The 17,720-nt window shown below is 37.1% G+C and overlaps 1 protein-coding gene across 2 annotated transcripts; it reads right to left on the bottom strand.

Annotated features, from left to right (window-relative positions):
- Positions 1 to 2,301: 2,301 nt before the first annotated feature.
- p2ry4 (pyrimidinergic receptor P2Y4) lies at positions 2,302 to 17,700 on the bottom strand. Of its 2 annotated transcripts, none has more exons than XM_061725511.1 (2): positions 16,754 to 17,700; positions 2,302 to 6,075 (listed from the first exon to the last, which is right to left on the bottom strand). In XM_061725511.1, the coding sequence occupies exon 2, from the start codon at positions 6,027 to 6,029 to the stop codon at positions 4,935 to 4,937; it is 1,095 nt and encodes a 364-aa protein (XP_061581495.1). In that variant the 5' UTR covers positions 6,030 to 6,075; positions 16,754 to 17,700; the 3' UTR covers positions 2,302 to 4,934. The 2 variants fall into 2 exon arrangements, with proteins under 2 accessions (XP_061581495.1, XP_061581494.1); XM_061725510.1 differs by lacking the exon at positions 16,754 to 17,700 and adding an exon at positions 9,010 to 9,396 and having other exon boundaries at positions 2,303 to 6,075.
- Between the last annotated feature and the right edge of the window lie 20 nt (positions 17,701 to 17,720).

Genomic DNA, 17,720 nt, shown 5'->3' with positions numbered 1-17,720 from the left:
ACAGAAAAACACAAGCAAAACATTTTCAAGGCTCAAGAAATGTATCACTTTAGGCCACGGAGTGTATCTAACAATAAATATACAGTGCATTTTTACAAAGATAGTAAAATGAATAAATCTTTTAATTAAAATGAGAAATAATGCACTGTTATGTTGTATTTGGGGATAAAGGGATGATTCAAGACTGTGTTTTGTTTGACTTTATTTTCACAGTAAGATGTGGTATGACATATTCTTCAGAAGATCTTATACAATTTATCTAAGAAAACTTTTTAAACAGATTACACACAAGTCTGAATCTAAGATTTTAAGCATTACATATTGGATTCAGTTCATGGGTACTTTTGAATTTCAAATATCAGCCTCGCTTTCTGAAATAAAATATATCTAGAGGGCTTTATATCTTTGCAACAAGGAAGTGAAGGATGTAAGGCTTCTGAAAAGTGCCTTAAAGTCAAACAAGAGGACTATAATACTGGATTTAACTTGAATAAATCTTTCGAAGTAAAGGTGCCAAACTGTGTCTTATTTTTTCAATTAATTCATAAGAATAAAAAGAAATAAATGTTGTTCTTTCCATGTCTTTAATCTGATCACCTATTGCACAACTATCCACAGTGTCCTTGAGCACAGACATCCTCACTGCTCGACATTATGGGATTTAATCAGTGGTGTTGTGTGAAAGATTAAAAACAACACAAAAAAGGGGGGTGTCGGGAAAATCGTGATCTACACATAAAAGCATAGGTGCGCAAAGTGCCCCATCCAGGATTTAATTCGGACAGTTTTGTTTGTCAAGTCCTCCAAGTTTTATATTTATTTATTATTTATTTTATATTCTACCTCAATTGATGAGACAGAAAAATCTGACATACCATAAAACATAACGGGTGTGAGCTGCACTCCAGTCCCAGATTAAACAATTAAAATGCGCAAACTAGATTAATTTGTTTAAAAAAAAAAAGATAATCCCATAGTGCAAAATTTTCGGATTATAGTTTATTTATCATAGTAAATGTTCACATTAAATATACATACATTTACTTCATGTGAACTAATACTCAGCCTGACTCCTGCATCCTCATGTGAACATCTGGTTTAATAGCCTACTTCGTTATACAAAATAATCTGTAAATTATTTTGTTCTATTAGTTCAAATAAAAAATATCATTCGGGAAACCAGAAGAAATATGGCAAAGAGTAATCCTGCAAAGTTGTGCTTCAATCGACTCAATAGTCTAGGATGTTTTTGATTCAAAACTCATTCATCGTGTTTTCGGCGCAAAGTGCTGCAGGTCGGTTTAGGACCGTGCTGTTCATTTAAGGGAATTAAACAAGCAAATAATCTCTCTATTTTCAAATGTGCCTTCTAATCTGTAGTGGAAACTGCTCTGCAAGTGCTGGGAATCACTGTTTGTGTGTCCCAAAGATGTTCCCAGACTGCTGGGTCCTGGTTGCTCTCCTCCATCCTCCATCCTCCATCCTCCATCCTGACTGATTTTATGGAGCAGAGGGACAAACTGCTTCTGGAGAAAGCTGGGATGAGACATATTTACCCCGGGGAAACGAGAGTTCCCCCAAAACACAATAAATGCAACTGCTTTGCATGTAATCATGTGGCTGATTAATTAAAACATGCGTTTATGGCGCGCCGCAGCCTCGGGAGTAAACTAGACCACGGGTCGGCGCTGTTGAGCTGATTCCACACGATCAGACGATCACGTCACCTCCGAGGGAAAGCTGCCGACAGAGCTGACGCCTGATATTGGTCTCCAAACCAAACTTTTTTGAACTTTCAATATATATTAAACAATATATATCCTCCCTCTGTGATTGTGAGAATAAAACAGCTGTTAAAACAGGATCTATGTAAGCTTTACAATATTTTTTACTGAGTAAGATTTATTTTATTTTTTTCTGTCCTGCTGTCAACCCCTGGCATGTTTGATTGATAATGATTGTTTGTGTACTAATGTTGTATACGACATCTCATCATTATTGTATACACTGTTCTCAGTCTTATGTAGGCTATACTCTTGTTGTGAATGTGAAATAAATACGAAAAAAAGAGATTGATGTCCAGCTGTCACAAATTTTATACGATATTAAATAGCCTATAAGGAGTATAAGTATTTTATATTTAAACAGTGACTGCTTGTGGGTATTCATAACTTCTTTGACATGGATAAACTTAGTTAAATCTTAAATTTCAACTTTATTTAAAAAAAGTTTTTAAAATGATTCAAAGGACATCAAATATCACATTACTGCCATACAATATGCATGGTATTTTTAATTTGAATACACGTTATAAACTGAGACAGTAACACATTTCATGATGCAAATAATTTAATTTCAACTGAAGTTTTATAGTTTTACTAAAACCCCAAATCAGAAAAAAAGTTATAACTTTTCTTAGATTTACTTTGCGTTTTACCTTGCAGCTTAATTTAATGGACGATGAAGTGTTATTTTGTTGGGGTTTTTGTTGCATCCTAGGGTATTTTGTCCCAGTTGTCATCATCATCAGGGAAAAAAATGAAAGAAAGCCCTAGGAAAAGATGCAATGAAGACAGTACACACTTTGGTCTAAAATCTCAACATAGTTCCCTGTATTAACAATGCCATCACAGAAGTTTAAATGATATTTTTCAAGAATGCAAAACCATATGACAGATCCTCTCTTTTGCAGTTGCTGCTAATAACATGGTCTTTTTCATCTTTAGTCTGGAGCACACTGTGTCTGTTTCTTCCCAAAAAAGATCTGGAACGTTCATTTCCTAACCAAAGTAGCATTTGATTGTCCTTTCCAGATGCTACAAGTGCAAAAGTGCTCAAAATGGGAAATGTGTATCAATATTAACACCTAAATTGACATGATACATCAATGCAACCTCAATTATACCTAAAAACACATGTAGTGTCCCTAACCCCATAGAAATATAACCCTAACAAAAACCTTGTTTGTTTATTTATTCATGAACTGTATAAATGAATGAAACCCACTGACTACATTATGGCAAGATTCTAGGAGACCATTAGATGTATTCAAGCTGAATGTAAGATCAGAAAGTAGATACCTGGGATCAGTTATATTCACCAGCAATTAGAACAAACTGATGTTGTAAGTTACAACAATAATTGTCGTGTCTGGGCAAGTCTTGGATGACATTTCAGGGGCTGCACGCGTATTTTTCCATATGTATATGGTTTAGTATTTTAATACAAAATATTAAACATTTCTTTCATTGCTCAAATACAAATACATATTACATGGTATATTTTTACATTTAGAAAATGTATTTTAAATATATGTATTATGAATACTTCCATCCATCGCCGTCCGTGCCTAATCACCATTACAATGCGTCATCATGTGGAATCCTTAACATGTATTAACAAATTTAATTAAGAGATTGAGGGGAAAAGAAACCAGGGACCTCCTGGATTTGTACCATCTGAAAAGAAATTGATTTTTTTTCTTTAATTTTCATGTTGTATGTCATCCCACCTTTGTCTGATTTGGGATGATTTGTGGGCATCAGCAACACTGACTGGTTTAACCTTAGCCTTTCATTTGCAGTGTAATTACTTCAAGAAGGCTGCTCATCCAGTGCTGTGTCATTTTACACTGGAAGTGAAAACACGAAAAACAGGATCATTCTCACCTCTAGCCCAGAGATTTTTTAGCTGTTTCTCATGCTCTCATGTTTTTGCAGTCATGTGCAGCTGCCGACAGGCTTCCACTGAAAAATGTTTAACCGTTGTTTCACACAATCTGCTTTCAGTTTCCCAACATCATCTGTGTTATGTCTAATTATGTTGTAGAACTGTTTTTATTTTGGTTGGCCGGTCAAGAACATTCCCTGTGTGTCATTTTACAGCTTAACAAAGACATTAAAACTCGATTGGACTCATTGTCTTTTTTCCATTGACAACACAGAAATGAGGCCCTTTGTTGCAGATACACTGACCTCCTAACATCTTGACTGCATGCGGTAAAACTTAATGAGACATATCAAATTGCACTTACAAAAACAACCTCAAAGACAGTGCTCATGCTTTCAGTCATGGGAATAAACATGTGACCCAGTATTCATATATCCACTTTAAAAACAAGGGTGGAGGCCTCCATATCATTCAGTAAAAAAATCATTTCAAAACTGATTTCAGCTCAGGGAAAACTCATGAGGAGTTAACGCTAGATGATGAATGTCATGAACTTTACATTCCATGTATGACTCCCAAAGGTAAAAGGAAAGGGATAGGAAAATCAATTGTCCCCCAGGTAATGTGTGGGTGGTTTAAAAACACGCAGACGGTTGAACCGTCTTTTTCTCTCTCTCTCTCTCTCATTGGTTGAAAAAAGACTGCTGTGAGTGTTGAAGGACAAAAACAGCTGGACTCGGATCTAGAACTATAGCAGTTGTAGCTGCAGTTTCCAAGTAACACAGAAACACTGCTCATAAAACAGGAAGGATTGCCTCACCAGAGTCTTATAGCTGGGACAACAAGCCCACAATCCCCATATTTTCATGCGATACAAAGGCATGCTCCGTCACATGTGGATTTAGATATCTTACATGACAGTCACATATTCTTTCATCCATGTGTGACTGCATGTGGCACTGACTTTTAGCCAAGAACCTGGCATCTAGTATTTTCTCATAAAGACAAACTATATACATTAATATAATACTGTCTATTATCACATATAGTTTTGTGTAATAAACCCCTTGTGATGTAGCACCATACACAGGAAAAGGGAACTCACACTTTCATATAGAACCACCCTAAAATCCCCTCGAAAATATAGAAATATGAAAATGGTGAAGAGAAATGAAACCTTTCACATAAATGTTCACTGAAAGAATTGTTTACAAAAACTTCTTGTTGTCCAAATCCCGCATGAAAAAAGTGCCTGAAATCTCCTGCTATCGCTCTGTCTCTACACTGGCTTTGAGGGCTGATTTCTTATCGACTAAACCCATGCTGCAGTTGTTGCCAGATTTTGTTTGCGCCGGTTCGGGTGTTTGGCTGGTTGTCTGCTGTCTTCTTCTCGACAGGGCGGACATCAGTTTGGAGCGGTAGTGATCCCCAGCCAGGAAATACAGAATGGGATCAATGCAGCTGTTGATGCTTGCCAGCGGCCTGGTGATCTTGTATGTAAAGTTGACAACGTTGAGGACATGGCAGTTGAGATCCAGAACACGGGCGGTGTAGTAGAGGGTCCGTGTGATGTGAAATGGTACGAAGCTCACCGCGAACACCACCAGCACCACAACGATGAGCTTGATGGACTTCTGACGCGAGCCTCTGCCCTGCTGACTGGCGGATAGTCCTCGTCTGGGGCGACACAAGGCCCGCGCCATCAGACAGTAGCACACCACTATGACCAAGAACGGTATGCCAAAGAGAAGAACCATGACGACAGAGCTGTAGTCCACATACTCCTCGAAGGCCTCCTGGTGAGTTGTGTCATGGCACAGGGTGTCATTGTCCCTCCTGGAGGTTGTGACAAAGATGAGATTGGGTACCAGGCACACCGTCACCACGCCCCATACCATAGCACACACCACATGGGCGTGATGAGACTTCACCAAGGTCATCGTCTTAATGGGGTGGCAGACACCAAGATAACGATGCACACTGATGCAGGTCAGGAACAGGATGCTGCAGTAGAGGTTGGCGTAAAAGAGGAAGCGGATGATTTTGCAGGCAGCCACACCAAAAGGCCAGTGACTGCGGTTGGCATAGTAGTAGATGAGAGTGGGCAGGGAGAGTACGTACAAGAAGTCCGACAAGGCGAGATGGAACATGTACACCGTGCTGGGTTTCCACGGACGCATCTTTAGGAACAACCACAAAGCTGTAGCGTTGAGTATGAAGCCAACCACAAACACCACACCGTAGGACACAGGAAGCAGGATGTATTTGAACTCCTCATCAAAGCGACAGCTGGAGTTGAAGATGGTCATGAACACTTCTGACTGGTTGTGGACGCTGAAGTTACTGGTGATCTTTTCCATAATGAGACGGCGTCTGACTTTAGTTTTATAGCCAGTGTTGCAAAACCTAGAAAGAAAAGAAGAAATACTGCCTTGTGAGTGATTTTATATAATTAGTACGGAAAATACTTATGTCAAAGATTTTAAGTCAACTTTGTCATTCAATTAATCAAGGAGCTTTTTACATCGCAATGATGATTAATTATTACTGAAGCAGCAAAAAATAAATAAATAAATAAATAATTATTTTTTTAAGCTTCTTTTGAAGCTCCTTTTCTTCCTCTAACTATTAATAAAAACTTAAGCTGAATATATATATAAACGTTATTACAGGCTCTAGACCCAATAGCAAGATATACAACATAAAAAATAACAAATAAAAAAACAAATACATAAACAGATACAAACATATTCTTATTCATGAGAGTCTTAAAAGGCACATACCAATGTTTCCATAGATATGATTGATATCTGACCGAACTGCACCTGGGGCTTGTGAGCTTCATTATAATACGGTTTTGTGGCTCATCAAGTCGAGACATAAACTTAAACATCAGGTTCCTCAAGAGAGCCTGTGAAGTGCTTAGCCCTGAGTCACAGAAGAGTTTACTAGCTCTGCTACTCCTGGGCTTTTTCAGCAGTATCCTCAGACAGTCATTATATGCCACCTGAAGTTTGCACAGGGTCTCCTTTTTGTAGCTGACCCATAATGGGGCTGCATACATAGGGGTGCAGTAAGCACGAAACAAGCTCACTTTCACATCATCGGAACAGTAATGGAATTTCCTGACTAGCATGTTTGCTTGGACATACAACATTCGTCTCTGCCTGTACAGGTCAGCATCATCTTCCATGTCAGTGATTATATGCCCAAGATATTTTGTACAGTTAGATACACAAAGGGATTGCCCTGACAGGTAAAACATTGGAAAGTGCAGCATCTGATCCTCCTTGGTCCTACATATCAATACAACACTCTTTTTTGCATTGTACTGTACATCAAACTCAACCCCGCACTCAGAGCAAATATCCAACAGCTGCTGGAACCCAACAGTGCTGGGGGAGATAATAGCCAAATCGTCTGCGTACATCAGATGGTTTAACAGTGTTCCCTATCAGAAAACCTGTCTTACACTTCCCCAACTGCTTGGACAGGTTGTCCATGTATAGGTTGAACAGGGCTGGAGACAGAAGCCCCCCCTGCCGTACACCATTGCCTACACTGAAGGGTGAGGATAGGCTGTTTCCCCATTTAACCTGCATACCTTGTTTGTCATACCAGTAAACCAGGATATGTATGATGCATCCAGGCACACCCCTAAGCTTGAGTTTAGTAAAAAAGCTTATGGTGATTTATTCTGTCAAATGCCTTGGAAGTATCAATAAACCCTCGAAATATTGTAGAGCCCTGCCTTCTGTAGGAATAGAAAATAGAAGAAAAAAAAGAAAAAAAAACATTACTTACTGAAAAGTAGGCTACATCTTGGTTCACTTTAAGTTTGAATGTTATGGTAATGAAAAAAAAGGCTCACATCAACATATGTACCACCGTTTTACATAAACACTTCTGTTAACAGGTAATATGGAAATGAAACCAATCACTACTTCTGTCAGCCACATATTTCCCCCATTCTGGTTGGGGGATTTTGCAGTTTAAACAGGCCACTAATGCCATTTTTTTTTCCCATGATAGACCGCCTGTGCTTGGAGGTCAGGTCTGGACTCCAGGCTGGCCTCTTTGGCAGCTGGGTTTTTAATTATTTATCAATTTAATTATTTTATCTTTATTGTTCAAATGGGCTAAAATAACGATGTGAAGACAAAAAGTAATGCCAAAACCTGTTTTGATCATTCAGAATGAATCATGTCTACAGAGATGTTCAAGTTGCCATCTACAAATGTTCTGAATCCGGGTCCTCGAGGGCAACGTGTTCCCAGTATTACCTGATTGAAATTAATTTTTCACCATCAACTTGCCATCAGGGTCTGCTGAAGTGTGTTAAAGCTCATTTCATTTTATTCAGTGTTCACTGGGGAACACTTTCATCAAAAATCCTGCATAATGAACTGTGAGATAACAAACAGTTGGATTATTATTTACTTGAGAAAAAATATTATGGATGTGGGATTTCCAAACAAAATATAAGTTTTTGATTTGATTCAATTCTTCAATGAACTAGAAGCCGTGTGAATGTTTATGTCTTGTTTAAATATTGTATGGTTGTTGTCTTTGCAAGATAAAAGTTTGACTATAGCATTTTTGATTTCATAAATTTAATGTGCTTTATGGCAACTATTTTCAGAAGTTCCTCCAAGCTGGTGCAGTGACATCAGAAAAAGTCTGCTTTTAATGAGGTGTCATCTCAGAGGCTGAATAATGGTCTTAATCTCATCCTTTGTGTTGAGACAGTTCTTCGTTTCCTTATAAATCTTTAATGACATGTACTGAGAATGATGAACTTCCCAAATTAACATGTAGATAATTTTTTATTTATTTACTTTTTTTTTTAATTTGATGAACTAATTGTGTGGAATTGATTAACTTTGAGTGTCTTACTGCCATAGTCTCAGAATCTCTCTGAAACATATTTCTAACAATAAAATAGTAAGGGTCCATCCATCCATCCATCTGCTGAATCTTGTTCAAGGTCGTGGTGCTATTGATTTCAATATTTGACATTTTGTATATGCCATTCTAAGTTAAATGTAGGGTTAAATTGAGTTAAATGTATCTCAAAATTGTTGCATATTTGCAATTCACACAGTTGCAAATATGCAAAAGAGAGGTTTAGAATTTGTATCTTTTTTTAAACCATCATTCAAATAAAGCCGTAGCGTCATCGTCTAACCAGTCTAAACAGTGTCCTGCGTGTTATTTTAATTGTAACAAAAGTATTATCATTTTCACTTACAGTACTATTACTATTATGTGCACCACTACTTCCTCGGATGATATTTAGAGATTTTCCCGTTGATGTTTTAAGTTATTTTGACTACTCACCCACTGAAACTTCGTTGGTGTTTCTTTCACCAGTTTAGGTGGCATCAGTCCAGCAGCGGTTCCCACTCAAACAGGATCCCGAACATTGCTGCTGCCAGGCAGCTTTAATCCGGGAAACTCTCTTCTCCTTCCTTGTGTTTTCCCAGTGTTTACTTTTTACAAGAAGTTTACAAGTTGCTGGTCCCGCACCGTCGTCTTATTTACAGCCTATGAAGAATAAACGGCGCACTTTGGATTCACACTTCACTATCATGAGTCGCGGGAAGTCACGCTGGAGTTCACGGCAGTTATGAGAGCAGCAGAAGTGAGTGTGTGTGTGTGTGTGTGTGTGTGTGTGTGTGTGTGTGTGTGTGTGTGTGTGTGTGTGTGTGTGTGTGTGTGTGTGTGTGTGTGTGTGTGTGTGTGTGTGTGTGTGTGTGTGTGTGTGTGTGTGCGTGTGTGTGTGTGTGTGTGTGTGGGCAAGGGGGAAATGGGAGGTTAAACTGCTGAATGAACAGGAAAAAAACACTATTTTCGCTACTGAACCACGTGAAGACTCCTAACAAAGTTTTTTTTCGCTTTCGTTTTTTGAATCATTTTCGTTTTTTCATTTAGGAAAATTCATTTTCTTTTTTTTCATTGTTTTCTGCTTCTTATTATCTTTATCTTTTTTGTTTTTTGTCTTGTTTTTCTTTTTAGTTGTTGTTCTTTGTACTTGTTATCTACTTTGTTTTATTCTGTTTAACTAACATTTTATATTGTACTGTAAAAGTTTTTTAGAAATGTATATTTGTACTGTTGGACCCCAGGAAGAATAGTTGCTGCGGAGGCAGCAACTAATGGGGATCATAAATAAATAAATAAAATAAATCCAACTTTGGATGTCAGAGACGTTTTCAACCCAAATGTTTGGGACCACGAGCAGGTGAAAAGTGTGAAACTACTCAAATGTCCCATTATAAATGGGCTGAGTCATTACTTGTCCATCACAACAAACCAAGTCCCTCTTCTGCAGGACCTGGGTTTCTTTCTAAAGTTGCCCTAAAACTGAGTAATAACACATACACAGGCTGCAGGTCAGTGGTGTGTTCTTTAATTTCTGTCAAATTATGTTATTACCTCTATAAGTAAAACTGTAGGAAATACAATCATTTTCAAAAGTGGAGGTAGGCTGCTTTAAATGCTTCTTTCCAAGTCTTGGTAACTCTCAGTCTTGAAATGAGGGAGCTGAACTTGTTTTTCTTTTTTTTCACACAAATGTTTAATCTTCTATCCTAATAGAAGGTCAGTTCTGTTAAAACCCTTTTTTGTGGTCTTTTTTAACCTTAATTTCACCAGGTAAAAGTTTGGGAACAACTTCTCATTTACAAACGAGACCTGGTCAAGAGGCACCAAGACATTTTACCTTCAGGATAAAAGGTGAAATGCCTTTAATGCCTTTACCTCTTTTCTTATAATTTTATTTCATTTATTTGTTATTTAAGCGTACTCTTAAATCAGCAACTTGTGCTTTTTATTATTTTACCTTCTTTTCTCATAATTTTATTTTATTTTACGTGTTATTTACTGTCTAATTATGTCTTGCCGCTTTTAATGTCGATGTAAAGCACTTTGAATTACCTTGTGTTGAATTGTGCTATATAAATAAACTTGCCTTGCCTTGCCTTTAAGCATAGAAGAAGAATAGAAGAGTGTCCAGTTGCCTTGTTTTTAAGCCTTTAAGACTTTCTTTTTATGCAGTGCCACAGAATCGTTGATATTGATACTGGCGCTCTTTGGGGTCAATTCTAGGACTTCTCATTCAATCTTATGATGAAGATATTTTGTAATAACTTTGAGTCATCAGACACTTATTGACTCATCAGTCCAGAGTACTTGCTGCAATTTTTCTGCATCTGAGCTTAAGTTTATATGCATATTTGAGTTGCTCGGTCTGGCTTCACATTGGGGGTCTGGCATTTTGACTGCAATTCACCTGTGAAGACTACTTCTGTCCAGACTTTTCCAGAGAGCAGATGTGTGAACTTGGATCGCACTGATTTATTCTAGTTCTGATATCTAAAACCCTTTCTGGAGACCTACCAATTTCCATAGGAAATAAGAATAATGTGTCTTTCTAATGCTGCACCAAATTTCCTTGGCTGACCACTCTGTCTACGGTCCTCAACGTTGCTAGTTTCTTTGTGCCTCTTCAGAAGAGCTTTGACAGCAGAACTTAACATCCCCATTTGCAGTTTCACTGCCTTTTGTATCATTTTGCTGTGCTCAGTCTTTCCATAGTGTATTATAATATACTATAATATACTACAATATAATATAATATAATGTAATGTAATATAATGTAATGTAATGTAATGTAATGTAATGTAATATCATATCATATAATATTATATTATATCATATTATATAATAATAATAATAATAATAATAATAATAATAATAATAATAATAATAATAATAATAATAATAATAATAATCTTTATTTGTCAGTATATATCTCACGAAACACACCAGAATTAGTCCTCTGCTTTTAACCCATCACTAGTTACACTAGGAGCAGTACGACATGTGACCTGAAAACATTTGGCTGTTCATCACCAAAATGTAATCCCTTTAAATGGTTTCTATTTCAGTTAATGACCATGTTTCAACCTCCAACTGAAATTTATGGTTTTGAACACCTGTTGTGTGACATTGGTTAATCATACACCTGACTATGATCCGCTAAGATCTCTACATGTTTTTGTAACCACGTATGATGCTACTTGTGAATTGACTTAATCAAAAAAGGTTCTCTATAGTGCACCGTATTCGAACACTTGCACAATCTGGAATATACCAGTCAGTACAATGGAGCCCGTTCAGAGACGTCACATGATCACTTGCATTTATGCTGTAGTATAGTTGTTTGAACAACATTTGCTGTCCAATAAAAAGAGCTGAATAATCCTCCCAACACTGCTATGACTCATCTCATGAATGACACACATTTCCAAGATAATAATTCCTTTACTACCTTTACTACAGTTTTCTACAATTTCTACGAATGTTGACATTTTAAAGAAGTTCATGTTTGCCCTCCAGCACAACAGACAGTTTCACAGTTAAAATATTTACCTTTTGGAGTTGTGTGGTATGGACTTGTGTGTTTCCTTGGTGATCATTGCCATCTGAAAGTTGTCTGAACACTTCACATGATAGTGTTGAATTGTAAAGCATGCTCATAAAGAAATAAAAGTAAAGAGGATGTGAAACAATATTTTAGACAGACAGTGAAATGAGTTAAGGTGAATCTTTTGCTTAATGAGTTACTAAAGCTTGAGTGGCCTTAAGGGAAGATATCAACTTTGATAACCCAAAGACTATGAACCTTAATTGTTTACGTTAACATTAAAGCAAGGGCGTAGGTTTGGTCTCCACATTGGTAGGGACGATATAACAGCATAACCTGCATGTACTTTTAGCTGGGGACGGGACATTAATAAGACCAAACAGATTGGGTGAACGGGGGTCAGGGCTACATTTGTCACTAATATGAACCTAATTAATTGATAGGCTAAATGATCAATGCAAAATAAATCTGTATTGACTTATACTGTGTATAATGTGTATTGGTTCACCTGATACACGGTTCCATTCAAACCTTTGTTTTCAAAAACTACTAAAGAAACATTTTGAAAACTTCCAGAATATTCCAGGATTTTATTAGCAATTTAAATTGCAATATTTGAACATAACTCAAATTATATTAACATACACAATAAATACAAACTTATTAATAATCTCTTACCTACTACTTAACCTATATATGGAACTACATGTTAGCCTACATTGTCCTTCACCACAAGAGTAATACATTGCTTTAATTGGTTGTCTCTTTCACCTTCTTCTCCCTTATTTTCATCTCTAAAATGCATCAGTGGGTTGAGCAATTATGGAAAAAATGGTCAAGTCATCAGCCAATCAAACGTGCGTTTGAGGAAAAAAAAATGGACCGGCAAATTCAGCAAGTGAAAAGGGGTAAATGTAAGTCTGAACATAATGAAAATAATTCACTTAATAATGGTAGGGTCAATTCTATCCTTACAACATTTGGGAAGACAATCTAAATTACCTTTATATCTGAACTCATTATATAATGCAAATAAGGTTGCTTAAAAGTTGGTGGGGACAATTTGAGCCTCCTGAAAAGTTGGTAGTGTTATGTCCCTACCGTCCCTATGCAAACCTACGCCCTTGCATTAAAGTACATTATAAGACTCAATCTGTATGCAAAGAGCATCTTTGCAAGGATCATTTTACACTTTTGTTGGCACTGCTTTGACAGTAAGGTCTTTTAAACAAGAGGCAAAAAATTGTAAGTAGTGTTTTCACAAGAAGAAATGGTCAAACTCAAAGCCAAACATAATCTATTTCAGCAAGGAACTCCATCTACACAGCAGCACAATTGAAGGACTTAACAACAATATAAGTCAATTTCTTTTCCATACTTTATTTTATTTTATACTTGTTATTATACCCATGGAAGACAAATGTTATACTTGTACTGATGTTTGAAACAAATAAAGTTTATACAAAGAAAAGTAGTGTTCAATTTGGCACTGTTGCTTAACTTTAGTCTGTCATGACGGACAGAGAGAAATCCTATCGCAACCATGTTTCCTATGTTTTATTCCAGTCCCCGTAAGTTGGAGGCTTCAAGTTTCCACTTCACACTTTTAAAAATATAATACTGAACCACTATCTGTTTCCAAAATACTGCATAAAATATGTCACAAACTATTATCATAGACCCATATCCTGAAATCCCTATAAATCCAAGTCATTACTGAATAATTCTAAATTGATGTGATGGGAACGTGATGGGGTTGGGGGGTTGGGGGCCTGGGGGCGGGGTGGCCTCATCGCAGCTGTTGTCTCTTGGGTCCTGCCGTGTCTCTGGTATACAGCTCAGCAGCTCAAATGCCAAATGGTGGCCAGCGTCAGGTCAGCTCTACAGACCTGAGCACTCAGCCCTGCATCAACATGCTGCTTATTATCCCTGGAGTTGGTATCTAACGGTTTTGTGGGGTTTTCCTCTTTCTTTAAAACCCATATGTGTTTTGTTAATATTCGATTCAGGGTTTCTTTTTTTCTGCATTTTTAAGTTTACTCCTGATATTCCTTGGAAAACTTGTTTCTTGTTTCGTTTTACCCTAATTCCTGTCCATATATTAACCTGTCCTTCCTCCTTTCCCTGCTAGTCTGTTGTCTCTGTCTTTTTTCTGTCACTCTTTTTATCGTCTGTTGGCTTGATCTTTGGTTTTTGGATTTCCTGCTTTGGGCTGTGCTATTGATTGCTCCTGCAAAGTGGCAGCTTGACACTTCAGTCACTGAGCAAGCAGATTGTGATGTCATCACATAAAAGTGGTTTGTTTACTGTGGGTTTTTTACTGTACTAATTTCGCAACATAGAAAATGACACCACCATTGCAATGCAAAGGTTATTCCATATGCTCCAGCCCTTGAAGCAGCAGTCTATGATAAACACACAGCTCAAAATAGCTTATAAGATAATATCACCGTTGTATAAAATGCAGTTTCACAACCACGAATCATCATAGTCTGCATTCAAAAAAGAGACAAGCGTGGTTGCACCAGTTTCTTTGTTTCATATTTTGAACTGTTATTATTTCGCTTTATGTGATTTTTTAACCAGATCTTTTTCATGTAAGCATTTGCATTACTGTCTGATCAAGTCATGGAAAATAGGAAAGCTACTAGCCTTAGCCAGATAATATGTAACCTTATTTGTAGTCATGTTTGATATCTTATACAACTATAAAAGCTTTGTGAACTTAGATATATTTATAGATTATTGTTGTTTCAAACTCATTTGTTTTTTCTTTAATGGATTTACTGAAATTAAAATTGAGTGAAATTAGTATACTAACGATATGTTTGTGAAGGCTTATTGCTTAGTTCTGAAATGAATAATTTTGAATTAGAAATGGTTTTGTATTAAATCCTAACTGAGTCATTTGATATCTTAAGTATAATAGTCCGAATAGCAAGATTGATATTGGCTCAAATGTAAAACATTTGGCCATATTGGCTGGCCATGTTTAACTTCGTACAAGTTCAATTAGAGCTTTGTGCCACTTTCATACATTTTTATCACTTTCTCTATTTTGCCACGTACAGTGTTCGATGTATTGAAGCAGATAATTTCACAAACTGTGGCATGTGGCATGTCTTTTTCAGGGTCCAAAAAGATATGAAAAAATAAAACAGCTTTAAGTCAAAACAGAATATATGTTTGCTGCCAAATGGAAGTTCATGTCAGCACAAAGGGCAAATAGGTCAAAATAAATAGCTATTTTTAAGTCTCTGACAAAATCCACAAATGTGATTCACTCGGTTGATAGGGTGGAGAGGGTCTCTACACACAAATTAGGTATTTTTAACTTTGTATTATGTTCAACAGATGTTAAATACAAGGACTGTTAGTACAGCTCCATACGTTCGCTCCTACCATTGATCCATGAAGGTCGACAACCAAATTCGTGAAAACTACTGTAAATAGACAACAAAAGGAGGAGAGTTCATGGCCTGAATTGAGCAAAAGTCTTTACTGGCCGACTGAAACCCAAGCAAAAGTATACGGTGAGCCAAAATTAAAGAAAGCTATTGCTTTAAAATAAATAAACTACCGGTATTTCAGTTACTGAGCTTTTTCTCCCCTTTAACCATCGAGGCTGAATGATTTATTAACTATGACAATCTCAAGAAGACTTACATGTGGCACTCGTCACAGATGTGTAGTTCAGCATCAACGCAGATGTCATTTACCTTGTTTTTGACCATCATGAACCAGGTACTGGTGCTTGACTGGGACACAGAGCCACAAGAGCCTGCCATGGCATCTCTTCTAATGTTGTTTGAAGCTCATTTTAGTGTCCTCTATGAACTACCGTAGACACAGAGTACAGATCACAGTATTTATCTTGTTTCCAGTCTTATAATTGCCAGTCTGTGTTTATAAAGATGATTGTATACAATTTGGCATTCGTGAAAGGTCTTTGCCACCCTGAATTATTTATGCGTGTACATATACCCGCTGTGTTAACCAGGATACATGACAAGTCAATCGGAGATCTACCCAAAGATGTTCATTAATGAAGTCCCAAGATCCACTGCTCTTAAAGTAAGTTTAAAACAGTCATTTATGCATTATAACAACACAATGTAATTACAGATTGATAATAACTACTACTATGGTAATAAAGACTCCCTAAAAAACAGAGGTAATGGAAATGAGTCTGTGTGAAATTGTGACATCTGATTAAGTTCTACAGTCAGGGTTATAGGCTATATGCGATATTAAGCTAAAATAGAGATGTTTTTGTCAAAAGGCATCTTGCACAGCTCCATCACAGATGTTCCCCCCTGAAAACATACGAGCAGTTGTAAGAGCCACAGTCAGGCGTAGTCCTTGCAGTGTGTACACAAAGAAGAAGGCAAAGTTCCTTCAACATTTATGACAATAGAAAAGCTCCAGTTAGCCAAATTAAACTTTCACTCAGTCAGGAATAAAAATGCAGCTTCATGACCAGGATCATTCATTTGAAGTGAAATCAAATCCTATATCAATAAAATCAGATTGTTAGAAAACAAAAGAGACAAAAATATTCATTTTGCAGGCTACATGGTGATTTGGTGGCCTCACAGCAAGAAGGTTGTTCATTTTCTATCTGGTTAGTGCCTTGTTATGTGGTGAATATACCTGTGTAGCTTTGCTCTGGGTACTTCCGTTTCCTCCCACGGTCCATTAACATTCTTGTCAGGTTATACATAATGTGCATGATTGTTCTAGCGTTTCTACCAGCCTGTCCATGGTACATCCCTCCTCTTCACCTCATCACTGCTGGGATAATCCCCAGCCACATGCAGGGAGTCATACTTGACCAGAACTTCCCAGCACTGCAGGTGATGACATCATCATAGTCAGTGAGGCATTGACTTAGTGGTCACTGACATACCTGCTGTCAACAGATGTGTTTGGCCTTGCCTTAATAAGTAACCACCCTTCACTGAATGTTGCAAGCACAAATCACACTTGGACACTGAATGCAAACTCTAGGAGTAGTTTAAGGATCACTTTTAGAGTCATTCAGTCTCTTTTTATGGTAATCTATTCCTATATACGAGTAAGCTGACTATCCTTTCAGACATCCTGTATGGAGTTGCTTATATAATAATTGAAAATGTACCTCGATTAAATAAAACTAAATACAGACGGAATGTTAAGGTAACCTGGCTTGGTACTTGGATCTCTAATCAGAGACCCATGAGAAATATAATTATCTGAGAAAATAAAATCCCATTCAGGTGTATTTCTCAGGGTTTGATATTAAGAATTTTCAGCCACTTGTCCTTTGGACAATGAGGTGTTTAACTTGCTTGAGGGCCGAACCTGCTTCACTCATACTTGCTGTATTTTGGTACTTAAATGACTTCATTGACGTCAAACTGTATGTGCATTACATTCACGAGGATGGCTGGAGTCAATATTTGATCCTTGACAGCTTCTACATTTACAGTAGATTAAGGATGATGATCATCAAGGTCAGACATCACACAGTACATGATCCAGAGCTGCCAAACAAATCAAAATTGTTTTTCTCATTAAAGGTCAACATAAAAAGGAAAAGAAAGAAAGTGGCACTTGTGTTGTTTTTCCACATCAGTTA

This window comes from Cololabis saira, chromosome 7 (genome assembly GCF_033807715.1).
Source record: "Cololabis saira isolate AMF1-May2022 chromosome 7, fColSai1.1, whole genome shotgun sequence".
Lineage (NCBI taxonomy): Eukaryota > Metazoa > Chordata > Actinopteri > Beloniformes > Belonidae > Cololabis > Cololabis saira.
The sequence above is the reverse complement of the archived record's forward strand: the minus strand, read 5'-3'. Positions and strand labels throughout refer to the sequence as shown.

What these genes read in the sequence shown, in the direction of transcription:
- p2ry4 (XM_061725511.1), bottom strand. Translation starts at nt 6,029, where the DNA reads ATGGAAAAGATCACCAGTAACTTCAGCGTCCACAACCAGTCAGAAGTG.